Source organism: Gavialis gangeticus, unplaced genomic scaffold (assembly GCF_001723915.1).
Source record: "Gavialis gangeticus isolate Ggan-Ray unplaced genomic scaffold, GavGan_comp1, whole genome shotgun sequence".
Taxonomy (NCBI): Eukaryota; Metazoa; Chordata; order Crocodylia; family Gavialidae; genus Gavialis; species Gavialis gangeticus.
In genome coordinates this window covers 16,986,010-17,008,589 of record NW_017729001.1, presented here as the reverse complement: position 1 = coordinate 17,008,589, position 22,580 = coordinate 16,986,010, and the positions used below count along the sequence as shown (strand labels likewise).

General features: G+C 51.1%; 2 protein-coding genes across 4 annotated transcripts in view; both read right to left on the bottom strand.

Annotated features, from left to right (window-relative positions):
* The window catches only part of GP1BB (glycoprotein Ib platelet beta subunit), a 3,353-nt gene extending 2,268 nt beyond the window's left edge, over window positions 1-1,085 (bottom strand). Inside the window, exon 1 of the mRNA XM_019506967.1 lies at window positions 865-1,085. Within this exon, the coding sequence (XP_019362512.1) occupies window positions 865-898 (34 nt within the window). The 5' untranslated portion in view covers window positions 899-1,085. The remainder of the gene's footprint in view (window positions 1-864) is intronic.
* Window positions 1,086-3,557: 2,472 nt separating this feature from the next.
* Window positions 3,558-22,580, bottom strand: part of SEPT5 (septin 5) — a 27,323-nt gene continuing 8,300 nt past the window's right edge. For all 3 annotated transcript variants that reach the window (XM_019506962.1, XM_019506963.1, XM_019506964.1), the window contains exons 2-11: window positions 18,226-18,322; window positions 17,256-17,342; window positions 15,561-15,684; window positions 15,014-15,148; window positions 14,119-14,236; window positions 13,350-13,451; window positions 12,901-12,997; window positions 10,643-10,778; window positions 8,353-8,455; window positions 3,558-7,410 (exon numbers count right to left, since the gene is read on the bottom strand). In XM_019506962.1, coding sequence (XP_019362507.1) covers window positions 7,354-7,410; window positions 8,353-8,455; window positions 10,643-10,778; window positions 12,901-12,997; window positions 13,350-13,451; window positions 14,119-14,236; window positions 15,014-15,148; window positions 15,561-15,684; window positions 17,256-17,342; window positions 18,226-18,322 — 1,056 coding nt within the window. In that variant the 3' untranslated portion in view covers window positions 3,558-7,353. The remainder of the gene's footprint in view (window positions 7,411-8,352; window positions 8,456-10,642; window positions 10,779-12,900; window positions 12,998-13,349; window positions 13,452-14,118; window positions 14,237-15,013; window positions 15,149-15,560; window positions 15,685-17,255; window positions 17,343-18,225; window positions 18,323-22,580) is intronic.

The window sequence follows — 22,580 nt, the reverse complement described above, 5'->3', positions numbered from 1 at the left end:
TTGGGAGAGACCTTGTTTCCCCTAGCGCCTCCCGGGATAACAAGGAATAACGGCCACAAGTTGTTGGAGAGGAGGTTTAGATTAGACATCCATAAGAACTACTTCACAGTTAGGGCAGCTAGGATCTGGCACCAACTTCCAAGGGAAGTGGTGCTGGCTCCTGCCCTGGGGGTCTTTAAGAGGAGGCTTGATGCCTACCTAGCTGGGATCATTTGAGCCCAGTTTTTTCTCCTGCCCTGGCAGGGGGTCGGACTTGAAGATCTATAAGGTCCCTTCCGACCCGACTTCTATGATTCTATAATATAAGATTCATGATTCTGATTTCTCTATTACTGGTATAATACCATGACTAAGGAAAATCATTATAGACAGTCAAGAACTGGTGCATGGAGCTGTTTGTGCCTAATTCCTAAATTTCACATTCAGACACTGCAAACCACTACAGGAGCAAATAGCTGCAAGAAATTAAAAAAGAACTAGGCATTTGTGCAGCTAAAAGCCTCTCTGGTTTCGACAATAGAATGAAACGAACAGACAAGCAACCCTCATGTGTCAGGGCACATAGTGATTCCCTGCTATGATCAGGCACCAGGGGACGCATAATGGAAAGGGATACACTTTTTCTGAAGTACCTAGCATTGGTCACGGTTGGAGACAGGACACCAGGAGGAAAAAGGCTACTGGACTGTGCTAAAGCTGCAGCTACCCTATGCCATTGCAGAAAACTCTAAGAACCATCAGTTTCCAGAAACTGTACAGAGATAGGACAATGCAGCATGCTAGTGGCAAGACATAATGCTTTCCTGAGCAAAAAAGCAATCAAAGGCAAGAAAGGAGGGCACGTGGCACTGTGCATCTACTTACTTTTGCAGAGCGGTTCCCGCTGGCCTTGCAGCATGAGAGAAGACCGTTCTAGGCTGCCAGTCAGTCCAGGAGTGTTTGCAACCAAGCAGCAAACATTTCCAGATATTTCCCCACATGTGTGCGCAAGATAAAGGGAAGGCAAACTGCCGGGACACCTCCCACTGATCTCTTCCTGCAAGCTCACTCCTTGTCATCGAAAGAGGGAAGGCTCTGTTGAGGGGCTGTTCTGAGAAATGGAAATGGTGCTGGTTGCAGTGACGCTTCAGTAGTGCCAGCCCTGATATAAGTGATGAAGACTGGCCTAGTGGCAGGGGAGGGAAAGGACAGTAGGGAAGGAAGGATGCAAGGGTTGTCTTCATTATGCTTCTTGCAGGCTTGCCCCATGCTGAGTAATGGGACTGCCTACAGAGAGGTGTGGACTGTAAGCAGGGCAAGGCAGAGACTGTTACTAATGGCACATCTGTGCAGCAGCTACCACTGTGGGGCTCTACCCTCTCAGAAGCTGCCCCATGCTACCACAAAAACAAGGCTTAATAGTAGTGAGCTTCAAAGAGAAAGATGGGCACTAAATGCAAACACACCTCAGCTGGGGAGTATGTGGATAAGCTATTCAGCAGCCTTAGGAAAGCTACTATCTCTTAGGGCCATCCAGTGCTAAGTGGCACCTGTCCTTGCCTCCCATCTGACATGATTGCTATTTCTGCGTCTGTTACTGGTGCAGCTACTTTCCTCTGCTGAGGCTGGAGAAGATTCGGCAATAGCAGCCAACTAGATCTCTCTCCACACAGAGATCAAGCAAGGATCATACTAATTAGGCAAGAGGTCTGCAAGAAAGCTGGGGGAGGCTCATGTGGATCAGCAATAGCTTCAGTACAGTAACCCAGCATCCTAGGTTGATGATGATAATGTCATCCTAGGTCATTCCCATAACCCTCTCTATGACTTTCATCCTAAAGGAATTTGAACCCTGTACCAACTATATGCACAGCTCCGAGTATCCCTTCACACCTGCATATGTTCCAGCAGTGGGACAGGAAGTAAAAGAGGCAAAACAGAAAAATCTCACGTAGGGGCAGAAGTACCCATTTTATTTTGTTTTTTTCCCATTTGTCATCTCCCACCATCTGTTGATTTTGCCATTCCGCCCCCGCTTCCCCCCAACCCTTCCCATTTTTATTGGTATTTCTTCATTGAAGGTAAGGTCCTTACTGGTTATGGATAGATCCATCTTTGGGAGAATCTGCCTAGCACATGTGGACCAAGTACGTTGGGACAGGAAGTAAAGGAGAATACTGTATCCAGCTGTAGGCAAAACTTAAATAGGGAGAAAGTTCTGACTTAAGAAGCAACTAGGAAGTTCAATTTAACACAACTAGCATTGTGAAGAGCACCACAAGAGTCACAGTTACCATTACGGACCTTGCCTTCACATTTCATCACAAAGCCACTCTCTGGCACTCTGGTAAACCCTAAGGTTGTATTGCAACGTATGGATAGTATCAGCACCTCCCACAGGGTCTCAGGTTTTCTTTGGAGGTCTCCCACCCAAGTACTGACTCCAGCGTAGCCCTGCTTGGCAGGTTGGGAGATCTAACACAGTGGCCTGGGATTCTAGTCACTTAATTGTAGGGAAAAGCTGAGCAGAGAAGAAATCCCTTTTGAGGTTTTGCATGGCCTCGCATGACTCAGAGTTACACTCAAACCTAGGACATTCTGGTAGCTGCACCAAAATGAAGAAGGCTAGATCCAAGGAAAGGAAGAAAACTGCAGACTGCCTCAGCTGGACAGTGCCTGGAAAGATAATGCTGACAGGGACATCATGATCTGGTGGGCTTTTCTCGATAGTCAGATGACTCAGCAGCCTCAGAGGCATGTGCAATGCACAGTTAGCAAGGGAGGCTTACCACATCCCGTATTCGTGGCACAGAAGAGATGCTCCAACTGGACCAGCAAAGTCAGCTGGATAAAAATACACTAAGGCCATCTGGATGCTCTCAGGATGCTGAGGTCATATCACCATTGTCCACATTAAAGGCCAAATTCTGCCTTAGGTTTCTCACTAGAGTTAGAAGCTGCAGAGCTGGGAGGATCTGGTCCTTTGATTCAGCGGGGCTGTAACCAATCGGCAGGATTTGGCCCAAGGGGAGATTAAAGTTTTGTTTCTCTCTTCTAAAACCATTGAGCCTTGAGTTTCCAGTAAGCCAACAGAGACCTCCCCAACCATTACACCAGAGTAGGCAGGTAAGTTGGGAAAGGAACAAATAGCTCAGGCCAGAGGCGTAACAAGCGGGTTCTGTGCTCTGGATGGCAGCGGTGGCAGGAGCGGTGGCAACAGGTGTTGTTGCTTCTCATTTAAATGATGCCTGGGGCTGGTGCCCCTGTCACCCACCCTTAGTCATGCTGCTGGCTCAGGCTCTTGCAATTGTGCTTTTTTTTCAGTTAGGAAGGGCTTAGTGACAACAGTGACAACCCGGATGTATTTTCCCCATAGATTTTAAGGCTGGAAGGAAACAAGAGAAACATCCAGGCCAACTTTTGGCATAACATCACCCCACAGATCCTGCACTGAGCTGCATGTGATTGCACAAGGTATATGGACAGAGAGCACCAAGGTGAATTTTCCAGGCCTCTTTCACCTTATGATGAATGCCATTTTGACAGAGAGAACAATTAAATCAGGAGAAGGGCACTTAGTGTTTTTAATGCATTTATTTCACTGATCAGTTCAGGTAGTAAACATTATTAATAATAATAATAATAACAACAATAATCATTTTAATAAAATGGATATGTTTTAAAAGGTTCCATTTTCTGTGTTCACAACAAACATTTCAACAAAAATTTACAAAAAAAAAAGTAATCAAACAGACCAACGAAGTGCCTTGGAAGGGAGCGTGGGGAGGTGGGGTCACATGGTCACGAGTAAGCCAGAGTTACCACATGGCTGTGGCTGGGATGAGTGAGCAGAAAAGCCTTCACACAGCACAAATGAGTCCCCCCAAAAGGATGTGGGCCAAGGACAAGGCATGCAGACAGGGCAGCAAAGTGATCACAAAGCCAGTACCACACAACAGGTACCTCCTCAGTCAGGCACAAAGTTAAAGGGGTTGTACCGACCGTCCTCTTCCCCAGCTACAGCTACAGAGCAGGACAAGACCCCTGGAGAGAGCTGCTAAGAAGTGCTATCATTGGCAATGTTTGCCTTTGGTTACACATAGGTGCGTGGGCAGGGGGGTGGTGAGGTTGGGTGGATTAGCACCCTACTTACACCCTTCTCTGTCAGTGGGAGCTACAGCCCCACGGGCCAAACAGACACCCGTGTTTATCCAGGAATGCTCCTCCGGCTGCAGAGCAGGGCCAGTAACAGACACCCATTCTTTGAACATGCAAGTGCCACTTCCACAGACAGACACCAGTGCGTGCAAGAGGACAGCTCAGTTTCTGGTCCCTTTCCAGGCAGCCATCATACCTCACCTCATGGGGGAGGAAGCTGGCTAGCTTTTTTTTGCTGGTGGGTCTCTGTGGTCCCACTTCACCTCTGCAAAAGTTGCACCTCCAGCTGAGAAGCTGCCATTCTAGTCACTTCACTGGCAGGTACTTCTCTGCCTGACCCCAAACTACAACCCACTCTTCTGCCCACGACTGGAATGGATCAGTGATTCATTGCTTGATTTAGCAGCAGTTTGCACTGAGGTGATGGAGACTCCTTCACTAAGAAGAGGAGCAGATGTCTTAGTCAGCAATACTTCTGGAGGGGCCTTGAGCTCCCGACTACCTCAAGTCCACAGCAGCACCCTGTCTGAACGCCTTGCTCACTGCTGCAGCCATCAGTACAGCTGCATATTCCACTTTGCCATGTCATCACCTGAGGCTAAAGGGAAGACGATCTCCTCTTCGTCTTAGATCAGAACTTGCTTAAAACACAGGCACCCTTGGCTGGTCTAGAGATGTTACTGCAGTAGGTCACTCTCTTGTGGGATGCACTGCCCAGAAAATACAGAAACAAGGAACTTTGCAAGCTTAAAAAAAAGGGAGGAGCAGGAGAGAGGAGGGACAGTACAGCCATGTCAATGCTTTTGCAGTTACAGTAGTACCGATAAAACTGGTGAGAGTTAGTGTGGTGGCAGCTGATTTCCAACAGAGGCCTGGAAGAAACTGTCCCCATAATAATCGCACAAGAAGGAGCACTGCAGGGAGGCTTGGTCCCCCCAAACATCTGACACTGTGGGGGCAGGGAGGGGGGCAGGACACCAGATTAGATAGACCCCTAGTCTATCCTGGCCTGGCATTGCCCCAAATTGCATGTGCTTCACATGGGAAGATGGGAAGAGAAAAAGGAGCCACCTAGGTAATAGCCTTGCTCTTCTGCCAGATGGAAGCACGTCCCTCATGCTCCTGCACTTCTCTGGGGCAGTAAAAGGCATCTTAAACAAGCCAGGCTCAAAGCTCAGAGTTTCAGTCTGGTGCTCACTCATGCATCCCCTACACGTTGGGTGAGAGACCTCTTAGGCACCAAGCCCCGCATCACAGCCTAGATACAAGTGGCTTGGCCTGATGAACAAGAGCCACCCAACCTACTGACCAAGTGGGACAAGGGCACTGTAGAGAGAAGCCAGCCTGACATGCTGCCAGGACCAGCCCTAGGATCTAAAACCAGTATTTAGCATGCTGGCTATGCGTAGCCAAGCCAGTAACAGACAGTGGGGACCACCAGGGAGCCAGCAATGGAGCCCAAAGCTGCAGATACATGTGAACAAAGAGGAACTGGAGCAGAAGCTAGGGGCTGGGCACAATGGCCTCACCCAATGTGCATCAGAGTGAAACCAGCCTGTTGCCTGAGCTCCATGGAGTCAAGGTAGAAAAGAGCCAAATGAGAGGTTCACTTAGAGGCCCCTGCAAGATGTTATTCCCATCAGCCTTCCCAGCACATCCTATGCTATCAGACACACCACACTTCTGGTGATCTCCTCTCACTGGGGCTGATGGTAAAAATAAAGCAGGAAGCAGCAGCGAGACAGAAAGGCTGCAGACAGAGCACTCTTATCTCTGCCTACCAGATCCCGCCTGCCTTCCCAGCACTAGAGCTGGAAAAGACAGGTTGCCAGGCCTGGGGACAGGAGGAAAAGGGGAGCCTAAAGCTACCGTAAGAAAGGGCAGTGCAGGAGGGGCAAGGCCTGCCGGGCTGCACTTGGTCCCTGGCGTAACACCTGCACACCTGTTGTGCTGGCTGAAAACTTGGCAAGCCATTCATCACCCCCGTTCCCGTTGCAGCCTGCCCTCCCAGCTCTGCCCCTCCACAAAGCTCTCAGCTCTCCCACACGCTCATTAAGAAAGTACAGGGAAAATGGCAAAATGGGCTAATGGGCCAGCAGTGTGCCTGAGGGGCTTCACATGCTTGGAGGGAAAAGACGGCCCTGCTCTGAGAAGCTGTTCCTTACCCAGTAGCTTTTACCATTCAGCTCCAAACAGTGGGTATGGCCTGAGCCTTTCACACCTCCAAATGAGCACTGGGGTTACACCTGGTTGAATAGCAAGGGCTGAACCATGGGACCTCCATGCTTCCCACCCTAAACAGGGAAAGGAGTGAAGAAAAAACCACCATGTCGCCTGCTAACTCCTCAGTTTTGCTGGCTGCAGTGGGCTGAGGCCATGCTGGCACCCAGGAGATTGATCCAGTAGCAATCACCTCTCTGAAGGCTGATGCTGCCTGGCCTTCAATGGCACACCTGCGAAACTAGGAAGGCCTAAATAAGGGCAGTGGAAAGCTGGTATTTACTGACCTAGGGAGCAAGGCTCCTTCCTCTCAGTGCAAACGATCCTGGAACTTCTCAATGGGAAAATCAAGCAGGAATGTTCAGGCACCTTAAGAATACCCCGACGGGCCAGTTTCAGTGACAAACCCCTGCTGTGCCTTGCAGTGAAGCAGTGGCTGGGAAATGCCCAGGCAGGGATGTGCAGCTGGCTTGGTCTAATCCATGAAAACTCAGAGGTAACATTCGCCTTTTGAGGTACCTGTGCTGGCCCTAAGGGGTGGTGAGGGGGATGGGGTCACCGCACCTTGGCTGGGAGTAAACATTGACGTGCATTTACACAGAGAGTCTTCAAGTTTGGATGCCACAGACACCATGACTTGAAATCCCAGAACATTCCCGAACGAGCAGTTAGTACACCTGGAAGGGGGGGAGGTTTTAAAAATGCCTCAGACACTTCCCAGACTTCTATATATATACACACATATATTTAAAAAAATAGGAAAAGAGGGAAAAAAGAAAACCCACATCAGTAAACAGTGAAGTGACCAGCCTCCTCCACGATCCGGCTGACTGCAGGGCCAGTGTCGCTGCTAATAAATTAGAGGGTGGAGAGCAGCTCTTGCCCGCAAGTCTCTACGCGATGGGGAACTTCTCTCGAAAACATCCACGTCTCAAGCTGGGCCCCAGCAGATCACCGGGGGGAGGGATTCCTTTCACCCCCCCGTCCTCCTAGCGCTCACTGGTCCTGCATCTGTTGCTGCATCTTCTGCAGCATCTCTTGCATCCTCCGCAACTGTACAAAACAGGGGAAGGGAAGATCAGAGGGTGGGTGGATCCACCACAGGGAGCAGCCAGGTTGTTGGTGAGAGGGGGACTATGCCACCCCACCTTTTGTGCTGGGGCCCCGGTCTGCACAGCTTCTCATTCTCCTGGGTGCCTGGGCTACCTTGGACTGGCTCACAGGATACGTGGGACCAGGATACATAGGGCTTGGGAGAGGCCCGGCCCCAAGGGGAAGGTTGCACCTCAACCTAAACATGACCCAGAACATGTGGGCTGGTTCCCGTGACAGCTGGCCCATATGAGCCCCGCGGTCCTGGGAAGAAGGGAGCTGAGGGAAGGGTGCCAGACACTGCTGAGGCAAGGACATTTATCCACAGGATACAGAGGCAGGGTAACCGTCCCATGCTACCCTATGAGGTGGCTCACCTTGGTGAAGGCAGCTCCCAGGGCCTGTTCACTCCTTCCCGTCACCCCAGTAATAATGCATCAGAGCATCAGGCCCAGCGAGAAGCTGGTGCTACACACTGACACGACAGCGACACACAGCTCGGCTGTCTAGGGGAACCATGGGTGGTCTTAGGTTGCATTTCAGCCACTCCTGGCTCTTGCCACCACTTGCTGGACATCAGGGCCCTTATAATCACAGCGACTGAACAGGGCAGAAGGAGATGGACGTGGCAGAGAGGATGCGGCACTTGCCTTGGGTGGTCCTGACAGGGTGCGAGAGTATCTTGGAGAAAACTCTCTAGTCACCTGAACACAGCGGCTGCTGACAGAGCATTAGTGTCCACTTCTCAGCATGGCATTGCCACTGCCTGAGAGGGACACAGCCTCTGCAGAAGGAAAGGAACGGGGAGGTGGGGAGAGGGACACTGCAGTGGAAAGCCCCAGGAGAAACTCCTGTGATCCTAGCACTCATCCCCATGGACCCCGAAGTGCAGTGGAGACTTACCTCTTCATCCTTCATCTTGATCAGCTTCTCTGTTTCCGTATCAGGTGTTGGAAGGGGCAGGATGGGAATCGGGCTTTCTATCCTGTTGTCCTGAGTCAGCTTGCTAGTGAAAAAGAGAGAGGATGAAATCAGTCCAGTCCACTTCCACCCTGGCTGGAACCGGCGCAGAGGAAAGGAGCACTGTGTGGACATGTGCATATCCAGCCAGCGACGCTCAGCACTGACGCGGGCCTGCGGGGTGCTGTGAGGCGGCGCGGAGCAAGGGCTGGAATCCCCTCACATGCGGGCCAAGATCACCAAGGAGCACCCTGGAGGGAGGCCCTCGTAGGTATGAAAGCCACACACCCAACTGGATGGACGGCCCACTGACAGCAAGCTTCAAGTCACTAATCGTGCTGAGGCTCGATATAGCAGAGACGCTTACAGGCCAAAGTCTTGCGGTCTTGCCCTCTGTCTCTATCTGCCTAGGAGATGTGGACCTAAGACGGCCAGCAGCCTCCTGAGCTGTTGAATGCAGGCCCCTGTGTTCATAAGCTCTCTTTAACCAGAGGGATCCCAAAATCACTACTTTGAGCCCTCATCTACGGCAATACCTGACACACCAAGGGCACCCAGTAGCACACTACAGGGGAGATGAGGGCGCTGGCACTGCACTGCAACTACAGGGGAGTAGATCGAACACAGGAAAAGAACCATGCCCTGTACTACAGAGGAAGGCAAAATCCCCCTCAGCCTCTGCCCGTCTCATCTAAGGGGAAAACTCCTCCCTGACTGGCAAACAGGGTGATTGGTGTGCCCCTGAGCAGAAGAGCAAAAGTTTCTAGCTGAAACCTCTGCATTTTTATCACCAGCAAGAGCAGGAGCACACCCTACGCAGAAACCCATAGCCTTAGCTGTGGCCACCATTGCCCGCCCCCTTCCACACACACACACACACCTTCTTCTATACAGATCAAAACATGAAAGCAACTGAATTGATGCGAGTCCTAATAATAATGCGAGTCACAATCTGCAAGGAGTGAAACACGCTTGGGAAAGAACAGAAACTGCAGTGCCAGGGTGCCATTGTATACTCTCACCACCTGGTGGCAACAGCAGCTCATTAGTCAACCACCTCGCCAGTTGTCTGGGCTATTTCACTACAGAAGGCTTTATCTAAATCGACTTTCATCTTAAAAAGTTCAGCTGAATATTGGAAACTGTTACATCATCACCCCTGGTTCTCACAGCTTTGCATGAGAATCTGAGACCCTGGAAATGTGTTGGATATAGAAAAAAGATAGCATTTAAAAAGTGCATTTTTTAAACTACTTCCATTAAAGAATTTCTTCTTAGCTACTCCTCGATTTATTTAGCGATTACTACATTCTGTACATAAACAGTATTTAGGGAAATACACCATTTCTCTCAGATCTCTATAGTTACTTCTGCTGGGTCTCAGGCATGTCCTTCATTAAAAATAAAAACAGATTGTCTGACAGAAGGTTAATTATAGGGGTCTGTGCATGAACACAGGCACATTCACAGACATTTACACACACAGCCTACTTGTGCATCAATGAAACACAGCCACTTCTGGGGTGGAAAGTGGCAGCACAGAACACTGTACACAGTGGTTTTGAGTAGGAAGTGAAGGTTTAACTCACAACAGAGTTTTCAAAGGTAACATTTTCAATAAAATTTGAAATTTTGGAGGAGAGAAATGGAGGGTTGTTGGGGTTTTTTTTGTTGTTTTTTTTTTTACATGAAATTTCTGAGACCATTCTCTCCTACCTTCTGACCTGTTTGAGCCTGCAATAAAAATGCAATGAGCTATGACAGGGTAACACTCTGGGGACACATGAAAATGCAGTAATTGGCCCCTGCTTGGGCAGAGGCATTGTCAAAGAAATGGCAGCATCTCGGTTGTCACTGAGACAGGGCCACAGCTGGGGAGGATACAGGCACTGCAACCCACACAGGGCCTCCCTACCAGACTACGCTTTGGCAACGCAGGCCCTTAGGGAGATGCTGTATCCCCTTCACTGGGCCAAGTCTATTTTAACTGACAGGAGTTCCTCCAAGAAGCACATTTCTCCATGGACCTTCCCCCAAGGCTGAGGATGGGAGCATGGGGCAGTGGCCTGGGCTCAGGAGTCCCTTGGGGTGAACTTACACTGTGGATATGCTATGACTGGCCTATGTCAGCTTCTAATTTTGCCTCTCGTGCACCCGCATGTTGAGTGCATGTGTCCAGTCCCTGGAACACCTCACTACCACCCCATGACATGCAGCACATCTGGGGCCCTACCTGGTCATCTGCTGGATGCACTGCGCTCGGTAGTTCTCATAGTGAACATCACAGGTGACATCTTTCAGGTCATGCATGTGCGTCCGGATCAACATGTTCCTCAGCTTCACAAAGTCACAGTGTGCTTGGTTCTCCACTAGAGAAATAGCAAGAAACAGTACTTGGACTTCACATACAGCAAGCCCCAAGGGGAAGCCATGACCTCTTCCACCCTTCCCAACATCCAGGTCTTAGCTAATACTCTAGTTCCTTCACGGTCCCTTCCACTTGACCCATCACTCAGACCTTCCCCTCCCCCTCTTGCTCCTTTGTACCCTCCATGCCAAAGGGTTTGGGCCGCAAACCCAAGAGGCTGCTTCTGCATAGGTGAGATACTGGGGCACTCGGGCTCCAGCCAACAGTGCACTGGTGGAGGTACTGCCTGGACATTTAAAAGCAGGGTCCCTTGCCCTACGGCTTGCTTCCTTCCTTCAGTCACAAGAGCCTGAACTCACTGGCCTTCGGACCAGGCTGCTGAAACCAGGCACTGCTGGAGCTTTGTTGAAGAAGGAACTGATGTATGCAGCCCACAAGGCAGCCACGCTCTGAGGCAAGATGTTGCCTCAGAGGTGTGTGCAATGCACCTGTGATGGGCCTGCTGTCTGCAGCTCACAATGGAGCATGAAACAAACTGCCCTGTGGAAGCCCAGTCCATGTGTTTCCCTTTGGCCTGACTTCGGGGCCTGATGCAAAACCCTTGGGCATCGATTGTTGTCTTTCCATTGGCTTCCATGGGCTTAGAATCAGCCCCTAGTGTCACTTGCTTCCCCAGAGAGGAAAGGCACTGCAGTGGGGAAATCCACAGACAGGCAGGGAGGCCACAGTTGTGCACCATGTAGGCACAGTCTCTGCAGGCTGAGTGTGTTCAGAGTCACCGCTGACAGAAATCACCGCTGAGATCACCTTCACAGCTCCCTTCCCCGCAGCTGGCAGTTTTATTCTCCTTCATCTGTGACTTTAGTCCAGGTTTTCCAGTGAATTGGTATGCTCCCCTTCTTTGCAATTTAAACCAGTGCTTGCTTTATTTCAAAGGACCAGTCTGAGGGGAGGCTAGGTCTTTATGAGACTCATTGCTTTGCTTTCATCTGCTAGCTGACCTCTCTGAAAAGTCCAGGGCAGCCAGGCTGTGCCACACCAAGGGTTTTGCAGACTGGCTTTCCTTCCACATACAAATGCTTCAATGCTTCTCCCCAGCTCATCAAACAGCCAGTGCTGGTCACTAAGTGCTCCTGAGCTGCCATACCACAGCAAGGTAGCTAGGTATGCAACCTGAAAAAACACCAATCATCTGATGGTGACAAAGCAAGTAAACAGGCAGATCTGGGGAGGAACACTGAATCAGGAGCAAAAGCCAGCTCACAGTCACACTGCTCAGGGGCTTTCCACAAGCAGGGGAGAATAGGAAATCGTAGGCAGACTTGTAGTGAGTCAGCACAGCCCTCTCCCTGTTTACTCCTTGGCACTGGAGACATGGTAGAAACATGCCTTTAATGCCTGGGAGCTGCCTTTGCCAGAAATTGGCATTGCAGTTTAAAAAAGTGGTTTCCTCCAATTCAAACCACTAATTTTGTGCACTGGGGATGTATTTTGGCAACACATCAGCTCACAAGCCCTTGCTGCTAGCATCAGCCTTACCTAAAAGCAGAACAGTGGGGAGATAATATGGCAGGTCAACATATAATCACTGCAGCCAGCTTTTGGGAGCAAGTTGCAGTAACACATCTCCCATATCCCCTTCCCAGCTTGGTGCTGTGCGTTTAGGTCTCACCACATCCATTGCAAAGACAGCAGTAGCAGCAGCAGCAAAGTCCTTTACTGGAGTAGAGTGCTGAAGGGTACAAAGCTTAGCTCCATTGGCAGCAATGGTGCCTGTGGGCAATGCCCTGCCTTCCTGAGCAGTGAGCAGCTGCTTCTTCACACACTAACTCCTGAGTCAACCCTATGCAGGAACAACAGGTAGAGAATCTCTCTCCTTTGCCCAGAGTGCTTCCATGATTGATATTCATCATGGAGAGCCACATGGCATCAGTCCCACCAGTCTCAGTGCCCTCGCCCATAAGCTACAAACATACACAGGCCATCAGCGGGCTCCAGAGCTGAACAGTCCAGCAATCACAACACAGCACTGAGCAGCACCCGCCTCCGCTGCAAATTCTGCCCTGGAGCTGGCACTGAGCAAGTCCAGCTTCCACTGCAGGGCTGCTGGGATCAGAGCATACCTTCCACGATGCCCCAGGGATACAGCCGCCCACGGACTCTCTGGCCTTTGGCCTCCACCACTGTGTTACTGCCAATGACAGCGAAGGGAGCGCTCTCCTGAAACAAGAGACAACAAGGAATTGTGAAGCCTGGAACAGCCCAAATGGGCTTGTGTACAGCTCAGGCAGGAGCCCCGAATAGTTCAGGTTCAGAGACAGAGCTCTACACACTGAGATGGGAGCTGAGAGGGCTGGCAAAGCCCCAGGCGCTGCCCCGGTAGTGTTTCCAGCAGTGGATCAAACAAGCACATTAGCTGATGAGGGGCTGTCCTTCCTGGAGGGACCATCTCAGTGGGATGTGGGCTGCATGTCTGGTATATTAAGAAATCCCAGCCTTAGTGACTCACTGCACACAACAGCTGGATGATGTCACTGTTTTGCTCAATTAAGTCATCATGTGACTTCCTTACCTTCAGCTCTCTGTCTTGCTGTTTGAATTCCTCATCTTCATCCGAGTCGCACTCTGGAAACTGGTAAACTTTAATCCCAAACTTGTCAATCTCTTCCCGGATCTATTTCCATGCAGGACAATGGCAAAGGAAAGAGAGCACCACATGGCTCATCAGCATGACAGAAGAGAACACCCCAGCAGAGTATCTACAACTATACAGCTCTGTGGCTTTTATGGGAAAGGGAGGGGGCCTCACAAGGTCAGGAAAACAAGCGAGAAGCACACTGCTGTGGACCCTCGAGAGCATCCTTGGAGGAGCAAGCTCTCTCTCCTAAGATTTCCAGTGTTCCTGGAGGGGCAGGGAGAGGATGGGAAGTGTGGAATAAGGCAGGACATTGCAGAAGCCAAACTCTTTGACTTTTTTTGAAAAGGGCCAGCCAGGGCTGGCTCCTAAAATAAGATACTTGTGAATGGATGGGAAAGGGGGATTCTTGGATCATTTTACCCACTGTCCATGGCTGCTTTGGGGCCACTGCATCTACAGCCCTAGTGAACTCTGGATTTGGACCCCTCTGCCCTGATAAGGAGGGGGGTGAAGGACCTGTTTGTGCCTGGCTGGCTATTACAGTGAAAACCCATAGGGAGGGGCTCCATTGGCCTTCTTGGACCCCTGACCCCTCTGAAGCAGCCCATTCAGCTGGCTGGAGAAGCCACAGTGACCCCTCTCCTCTCAATGTGCTACCATTTAAGGATCATCCCACTTCAAGAAGAGATGGAGCGTGCCTCACCCTCTCCTTTAGCTTTCGGATCTCCGAAGGGATCAGGCAGTCCGCTTTGGCAATCAGGGGCACAATGTTGACCTTCTCATGCAATGCCTTCATGAATTCGACATCCACCGGCCTCAGCCTGCAGTGGACATGGGGAGTTGCAGCACTCAGCAAGGAGACACAGGAGCCCACTTCCCTCTCTAAGAGGGCTGGTCCAGGTCACTCCTTGGGCTATGTACCCTCACACGAGGAAGCATGGAGCTAGACCAACCCAGCCCAGGATCTAAGGCACTGGAGCCTCAAATTCTGTGAGCCCCGAGGGCGAGTTCCCAGGTTCAGCTACAGCTGTTGTGAACGTGCCATTTGCAGCCCAGTCGCTACAGCAGCTCAGCCTGTTGAGCCAGATAGCATGGAGTGCAATTCACTCCCTACAGAACATATGCTGTGGCCCTGAACCCGGGTCCCACTTCAACTGCCTTTTGTAGCACAAAGATAACAAATCCAGCAAACTGAGTATCCCAGCTATGCAAGTCCTTTGGGTGGGGCTGCCACTGTATAAGGTAGCATCTGAATAGTCTAGAGGCAATAGTCAGCTACTACTGCCATCACCTAGTCATGTGCTGAGTGCCCCTTGGCCAGACTAGGTTTGTGTGCTGCTTTAATCCTCCCGCTCTCCAGGAAAAGCAGCAACAAGATATAGGCTTTGGGGCCCTCCAGCATCAGTGCCCTCAACAACAGCCTCCGCCCCTCAGCTACATAGACTGTGGACAGATTCTGCACAAGAAAATAAATATCATGGGAAGGAGAGTCTGCCCCACCACCGAGTAACATTAGCAGGAGTCCCTGAGATCCCACACACCCTGCACAGAGATGTGCCCCTGCCCTGTAAGGGGAGGAGAGCAAATGGCAGCCTCACCCATGCCCAAAGGGCGAAATGAAGTAGAGGCAGCAATGCACACGGTTGTCCTGGATGTTCTTCCGGTTCAAGCCGCTCTCATCACGGAAATACTGCTCAAATTGCTGGTCGATGTAGTCAGTGATGGGCTTCCAGCTGCAGGGGGGGCATTGCAAGCACACAGTCAACCCCAAGTTTAACAAGAGTTTCTCGGCTGATGTAGGTCAGGACAGTTCTACTGACTTTATTGGGGCTACATAGACCTGCCTGGTACAAAGATCTGGTTCATGGTTGTATTCAATAAATTTTTCGCATGCATATCCCAAAGCTTGCAGGACCTCTGGGACAGGAGAAGCCTCAAGGACAGGAAAGGCTGGCTCTTCTCTACTCCCCACCTCCCTCAGCCTGGCCCAAGTCCTGGGCAGTGCTCACAGCTGAATCTGTCCACATCCCTCCAACATGGGAGAGCAGCATTCCTCACCCTCACACTGCTCCCATTGCCCAGAGGAAACTGCTAAGACCCAGAAACAGCAGCAGAACCAAAGCACAGCATCTCAGCCCCTCTCACCACTCTGTGTTGTTAACAGCATCTCCAAAGCCCGGAGTGTCAACAATGGTCAGCTTCAGCTTGACTCCCTTCTCCTCAATGTCCACGGTGTGTTTCAAGATCTCCACGGTCTGGTTGATTCGCTCTTGGAACAAGAATAGGGGAATTAGGTGCAGAGTTTCACACGGGGCATCCTGCACACTAACCCTGCACTTGGACCACTCCCCCAGTGCAAGGCCCGGTCCCACAGCACTACGCCATCCAAGATGATCTGAGCAGGGTTGGCAAAGAGCCCATAAAACCCAAGTGTTTTATCCAGAGTGGCTGCTCCAGTGCTAATGGAAGTTGTACTCTGGGAGCTTCATTCTCCCATTCTCATTGTTGTGCCATGGGAGATGAAGTCTGGTTAAGCCTATAAAGGACAGCAGGGGACACGAGGCACCATGGCATCATTTCAAAACATGCATATTTGGGTTTTCCACTTTTCCAGGGAAATGCTATTTACAAAGCAGATGGCTTCCATTAAAATCTGTGCTTAATCAAACCCACTTTCCTGTCAAAAAGCAGCTTCAGCGTAACGAAGTCTGCACAAAGCTCTTGTGCACATTTGCTGGGAATTCCCTGTTGGCTTCATCAATGTGCCTCTGATTCTGAACAGGCCAGAAGGGGCCTGAGGAAGAGACAACTCTGAACCGGTGAGAAGGATCAGGATCGTGCTCATTTACCACAGCAGTTGGGAGAACGCAGGCATGGAGGTTAGGTGGCTTTTCAAATTAGCACAGTGAGACCGTGGCATTGTCCTGACTTTGAGTCCTCAGCTCTAACCATCTGCAACAGCACCTCTCAGAACTGTCTAGTGTCCCGCAAAACATGTGCATACACAGTCCCTGGGTGACCTTATTTATACCACAGGAATTGCTGTGCAATATCAGCCAGCCAGAAAGGCCTACCAGAGGCAGCAGCCAATACCTGATGCTTTCAGGAGAAAGCAAACACCCCCATAATGCATTTTTCTAATGGATCTAAATGGTCAAACTCTGAAAAAGAACACACACTGTTCTTTTTCATTAGGAAGGAGGCACTCCTGTGCCCCAGAGACTCTCCATTGTGGGGCTTCTGCATAGCTACCCCTGAAAAGCTGTGGGGATGGAGGCCCTTCGAGAAGACGGATGATGGGCGTTGTCTGCTGGCCTACCCATCCCACTTCCTCGTTGACAAAAGTGAAGCAAGCAGATGCCCTCTCCTGTCAGCATAACTGCATCCAGGCCAGGCAGCTTTGCTGGCATGACTGTGTCGGCTACAGGGTATAACTTTTTTCACACCCCTAGCTAACATACCTACGCCAAAAATACCACTACAGTGTATATAGGGCAGATGCTGTCTCTCTCTCTCACCCCACCCATCCAGGAGCGAGACACCAAACTCGAGAGCTAAATTCAAAGACCCTTGTAGTATGGCAACAGACAACTCTTCAGCCTACTCGGCAACTGTACTTTGTAAGGAAGGAAAACCCTAAAGTTGAATCACAACCTCAAACTCTTCTTGCCCTAATACCAGAAGCTGTACATCTGGCCAAGGAAAATGGGTCAGGAAAGCATGGGCCAGTCTGCAACCATTGCTGACATAAAGCAGGAGTGTTGGATGTTCAAAGCCAGCCAGTTTAGTGCCTGTGGAAGTAGCCAGCCCCTGGTGGTCCCATCCCCAGGCTTCACTTACCCTCAGCGTTGAGAAGCTTCCTGTCTTTGTACAGGTCTGTCAAGAACAGGCTATTCACCAGGGTGGACTTACCCAGGCCCGACTCTCCTATTGGACACATGAAAAAGAAAAAACAACATCATGTACAAAGTGGGTTACAAAAAAAGCCTTGAGGCATCTCAAAACACTGGATCCTGCACCAAGGGAAGCCAGAGATGGGAACCTGTTGGGGTTGTATGTAGCTGTTACATTTCTCCAGCAGCAGGAGGACCTTCCCAGCATGATCCCTCTGTCCTTGAACACGTGTTATCCCAGGTCCTCCCCATCGTCCCTAGCTATCCAGGGCCTGCTGCTCTCAGGGACACTTTCTGGCAGAGAAGGGGCAGTTACATCCCATACTCAAGCAGGCTGATTGCAGCCAAAAAAAAAGCAGAGTGCTTCCTCTGAAGGAAGCGTCTGACTGGGACACAGAGCAAGGGAGGGAGGGCTCAAGAGTCAGACAGGAGGAAACCAGACAGGAGAAAGGGGTCTTTCGGCAAAGTGGGGAGTGCCAGACAGCAGGCGCGTGCAGAACTCCTCGCCATCCACCTGCTAACCTGCTCACAGCCGGGGCTCCAGGGCTGGGGAGACAGCGGGGTTTGTTCTGGTTAAGCAGAAGGCAAACAGAAGCCAGGGTTAGACACAAGGTGAAATCCTGTCCCCTTTTTAGATCAGTGGCTGAACTTCCCTTGACTGGACAGACCTGAGCCAGCAGAATCGTCTCAGTACCTTGGGGGCAGGACACAAGCCTGGGACCTGATTCAGCCCCCCAAGGAGTCTTGCTCCTTTTAATGGGATGCTTGCAGCCCAGGGCGTTCAGCTGTGTGAGCATCAGTGGCAGAGGCAGGTCCCAGGGACACAGAAGATGCTCTCCCAACTCTCAGCCCAGCTGTGACTGGTCCTCTGAGAAGATGGGCTGCTGAGCAAAGGCAGAGTGGCAAGCAAGTCTCACCAGCAACCATCAAGGTGAAGTCAAAGCCCTTCTTCACGGATTTCCGATGCACCTGGTTGGGCAGGGTGGCAAACCCCACATATTGCTTCTCATGGTCCTGTAGGAAAAGGGAAGAAAGGAACAGGTCAGGGAGGTGCAGGACGCCCAAGGGGTCCCGATCTTGTCCCACACACCAAATCGGGGGAGGGAATCAGGTGCTCTAGCATTTTGGAACTGAATGGGGGAATCAACCCCCATCATCTGCAGCTGCACAGAGAATGAGAAAGTGCCTACTTCAGGGTGGCAGGCTCCTGAGCCCCCAGAGGTCTGAGGTGCTCAAAAGAGGCTTGGGGAATGGTGCTGCATGCCCCACAAACACAGTGTTTTACTGGCTGCTATTTGCCAGGTCCTTGGAAGGGCTGTTACTCCATCCTGTTCTGCACTGGACAGCCTCTCCTTCCCCAGCTGCAAAAACACAGTGGCATCCACCAACCCCAACTTTCCATGAGTTCCCTGAGTCCCTTTCCTCTTCCCGCTCCTGCCAACAAACATACGTGCCTCGTGCACATACAGTCCTTGTCACATATGGCCCAGAGGGCCACCGGGCTGGTATTTCTGTGGGTTCCCTACAATAAAGGCCAGCATCATGTGATGGACAAACCACAGCTCCCATGTATTACACTCCCCAGGGCTGCCCAGGCTCTGGGGCTGTGTATAAAAAGGCCAAGAGCAAGGATCAATGGTCTCAAATGGCAACACAGGAAGTTTAGGTTGGATATTAGCCACCTTAGAAGGGTGGTGAAGCACTGGAACGGGTTACCTAGAGAGGTGGTGAAATCTCCATCCCTGGAGATTTTTAAGGCCTGGCTTGACAAAGCCTTGGCTGGAATGGTCTAGTTGGGGATGGTCCTGCTTTGAGCAAGGGGTTAGACTAGATGGCCTCCTGAGATCCTTTCCAACCCTAATTTTCTATAATTCTACGATGAATTGGTCTCCACTCCCTTTATCAGGCTTTTATTTCTTGCACTGTCACCTCCACTCCCAACTAAGTAATGGGAAACACCAACCAGCTCTAATAGTTATTTCAAAAGACAGTCAAGTGTAAAGAGCCCAGAGAGTGATATAAAGTCAGAGGACCAGAGAACATCTCCAAGGCTGCTGGGGCTCCAGATGTTTGATCCAAGAAGGGACAGATCCAGCTGGACCTGCCAGTTCTTTCCCATTACAGATCCTCAGCACGTGCCTGCATCACATATGTATTTTCCATCAAAGACCTCCCCCATATGGGAATACCAGCATGCAGTGTCCATCAACAGGTATCTCTCCTGGCCAGCAGTGACTGTACATGCCCATGGAGTTTGCAGTTCATAAGCCAGCTGTATGTGTTCAGAGTTGCGTGTGAAGAGCTGCACACCCAAAAAGCCACTGGCTATGCACAGTAGCATGAAGCTTTATTGGGCCTACAAGCTCATGAGCAATACCACGTGTTCTGAGTGCCACTGACTGGCACCGTATCTAACTGAGCCTTCTCCTGAGTGCTCTTATCATAGCGTGCGAGCTGTACAGGCATAATGCAAGTGTGTAGCATGCACTGAATGACTGCATCATATGTCAGATAAGCCCAGTCTGTGAGAAAGGACACTGCCAGTCACTGCATACAGAAAGAGGAAACTTCATAAATTCATACCAGGGTAGAAGCTGCAGGCGTAACAGACACTGCAGGCAAACAGGCACTGTGTGTAGCCTGCCGCCTTTGTGAGTCACTTTCAAAGATATTCTGCACACATGGAACAGGCCTGTGGCATAAACGTATTTTCAGAATGGGCTAACATCCCAGGCAGACGAAACTCAAGGGTGCACTCGCATCAGCAGATTCATTTCCAGGCCTAGCCCAGCCCTCCTTGGCTGAGAAGAATGACCCATACTCTCACCGTTAACATTGGCTTCCAGATGTAGCAGACGTTCCCTGGAGAACAGCAGACTCATTTACCTGCTTGTGCTCCTAAAATTCGAGCTCAGCTCGGCAAAGCCCCATGAATGCAGTATTCATAGCTCTTGCAGTCAGGGAGGAACTGCTGGTTGTGCACAGCTCCGGGTATACAGAGGCATCATTCTCTCGGCCAAGTCTGCTCCATCCTCACTTAGTAACAGTTTCCTACAGCCTGACTGCAAGAACAGCCCAGCACACAAACTGGGCTACATGCATACCCCTCTCCAGTGCTATACGCATACCCCTCTCCCTTCCTCCAGCCCCAGCCAGAGAGCGGGTGAGGACCTTGGCAAAACTCACTCCTTTTTTACATATTTTCCAAGTCCCAACCAAAAGGAAGCAACAATTCACCAAACACCAAGTTGGAGACATCACAGATTCTGCATATCAAAACTGCGTCCCGAGAATAAACAAGCAGCAGGATTCTCGCCACGCAGAGTCAGCACAGCCAAGGGCCTCTCGCAGCTCGGTCCCAGCACTGACACAGAGGTTTCCGCTCATACACAATGTTTCCCCCTTCCTGGCCATCAAGCACAGCTTGCCAAAGAGTCTGACAGGACCCGCATGCAGGAGGTAACCTGGCCTCGCCAGCTCCATCATATCCGATGCACTGTAAAAGACAAAGCTGGAACCATGCAGACCTTTGGTCCGCCTCGCTTGCCAGCATCTTGTCCTGTAGCCTGGCATAAATCAGCATAACACCCCTACTTCAAACAGGTTTACACACTCCAAGAATCAGTCCTGTTCCTATTCTTTACTTTCAGCCCAACTATGCAGTGCCTGGGACAACTGCTTGCAACAAAACCAACCCCTGGCAGGGACAGGCCCAATCTGGAGTGCTTTGCAAGTTGGGGGAGTTTATGGGACACGTTGACATGCTGACCACTAAACCCTGACAGAGTGGCTCAGACCTCGCCCTTCATGTGCTCAACACCACCACGGTGAGACCACCGAGTACACTTCAGCCATGGCCTGATATGCCTCTGCCACCTCACAGTTAACAGAGACACAAAGAGCTCGGTGACACCGTTCCTGCACAAAGCCCCGGAGTGCCACCCTGTGGGCACTCCCCTCCCACTCCCGCACATGCTGAAAATGAGGCCACGGGGCCACCTTTGAGCAGCCCTGGGAACATGCTTGGTGCTGCCCCTTTGGCCTGCTTAATGATGCATGCTTGGGGTTGCTCGAAAGCAGCCACGTTGTCTCACTTCTGGGATCTGGCACATGTGGGATCAGGTGGGGCCATGATTCATGGACAAAGAGATAGTGAAGACAGGCCCCGAGAGGGACCAACAAACAAAATCCAAGAGAGAAGCCCCAGGCCCCCAGCACTGCTCCCAGACAAGGGTTTCATTAAGAGCTCTAAAAGGCCTTGATACCCCACATTACAGGGGTGGGCAAAGCACAGCCCGCGGGCCAGATGCAGCCCACCAGGTCATTCTATGCAGCCTGCTGGGCCCCTAAAAAATTTCAAAAATTAATATTTATCAGCTCCTGGCTGCCTGTCATGTGGCCCTCAATGGCTTGCCAAAACTCAGTAAGCAGCCCTCCACCCAAAATAATTGCCCACCCCTGCCACATGACAACCCTAGGAAGCAGAAGCAGCAAAGGAGCAAAGGGAAGGGACATGGGGGAAGGGGGTGTGCAGTGCAGAGAGGAGCAAGGCAGTGGGAGGAGTATGGGAGAAGGGACATGCAGAGTGACAGGGGGGCAGGGAAAAGGATGCATGGAGCAGGTAGAGCATGGGAAAAAGGACACACAAAACAGGGGGAAACAGGGGGGCAAAATGGTTGTGGCTCTGGCTCTGACCCTGACCCCAACCCCAACCCTGAATGCAGGCTGGAGCTAGAGCCACCTGCTGCCTGTGCCAGGTGCTCCATGCTCCCAGAAAAGATGAAACCAAAGCCAGAGTAACTCCAAAGGTAAGTGGACAAAGGCAGGGGTCGAAGGGGACAGGCATCAGTGGGGGACAAGTAGCAGAGTGGGAAAGCATTGGGAGAGGGAGAGGCAGCAGGGAGACAGGCGGGAGGAGGAGTGCAAGTGGCAAGGAGGGAACAAGGGGAGTGGGGTAGGCTGCCTGTCCCCAGCTACTGCTTTCCCTGTGGCAGTGGTGGGAGGATATGAATTTAGGAGGAATCTCCAATAACTTTGGATAATTTTAGACCTGGAAAGTTAAAACGAATGTATAATCTTCCAAGTCTAGAATTAGAATCTAGTTATGGGGGGGGCTCCTGACATTGCTTGCACCCTGGGAGGGCATGGGAGGTACGGCATGTGCCCCCAGATCTGCGCGGGGCAGGCAGGCTGCAGCTGCGGACTGGAGCTCAGCCGGGCTCTTCTTGGTGGGGGCTGGGCTCAGGGCAGGCAGCAGCAGCACTGGAAGGGG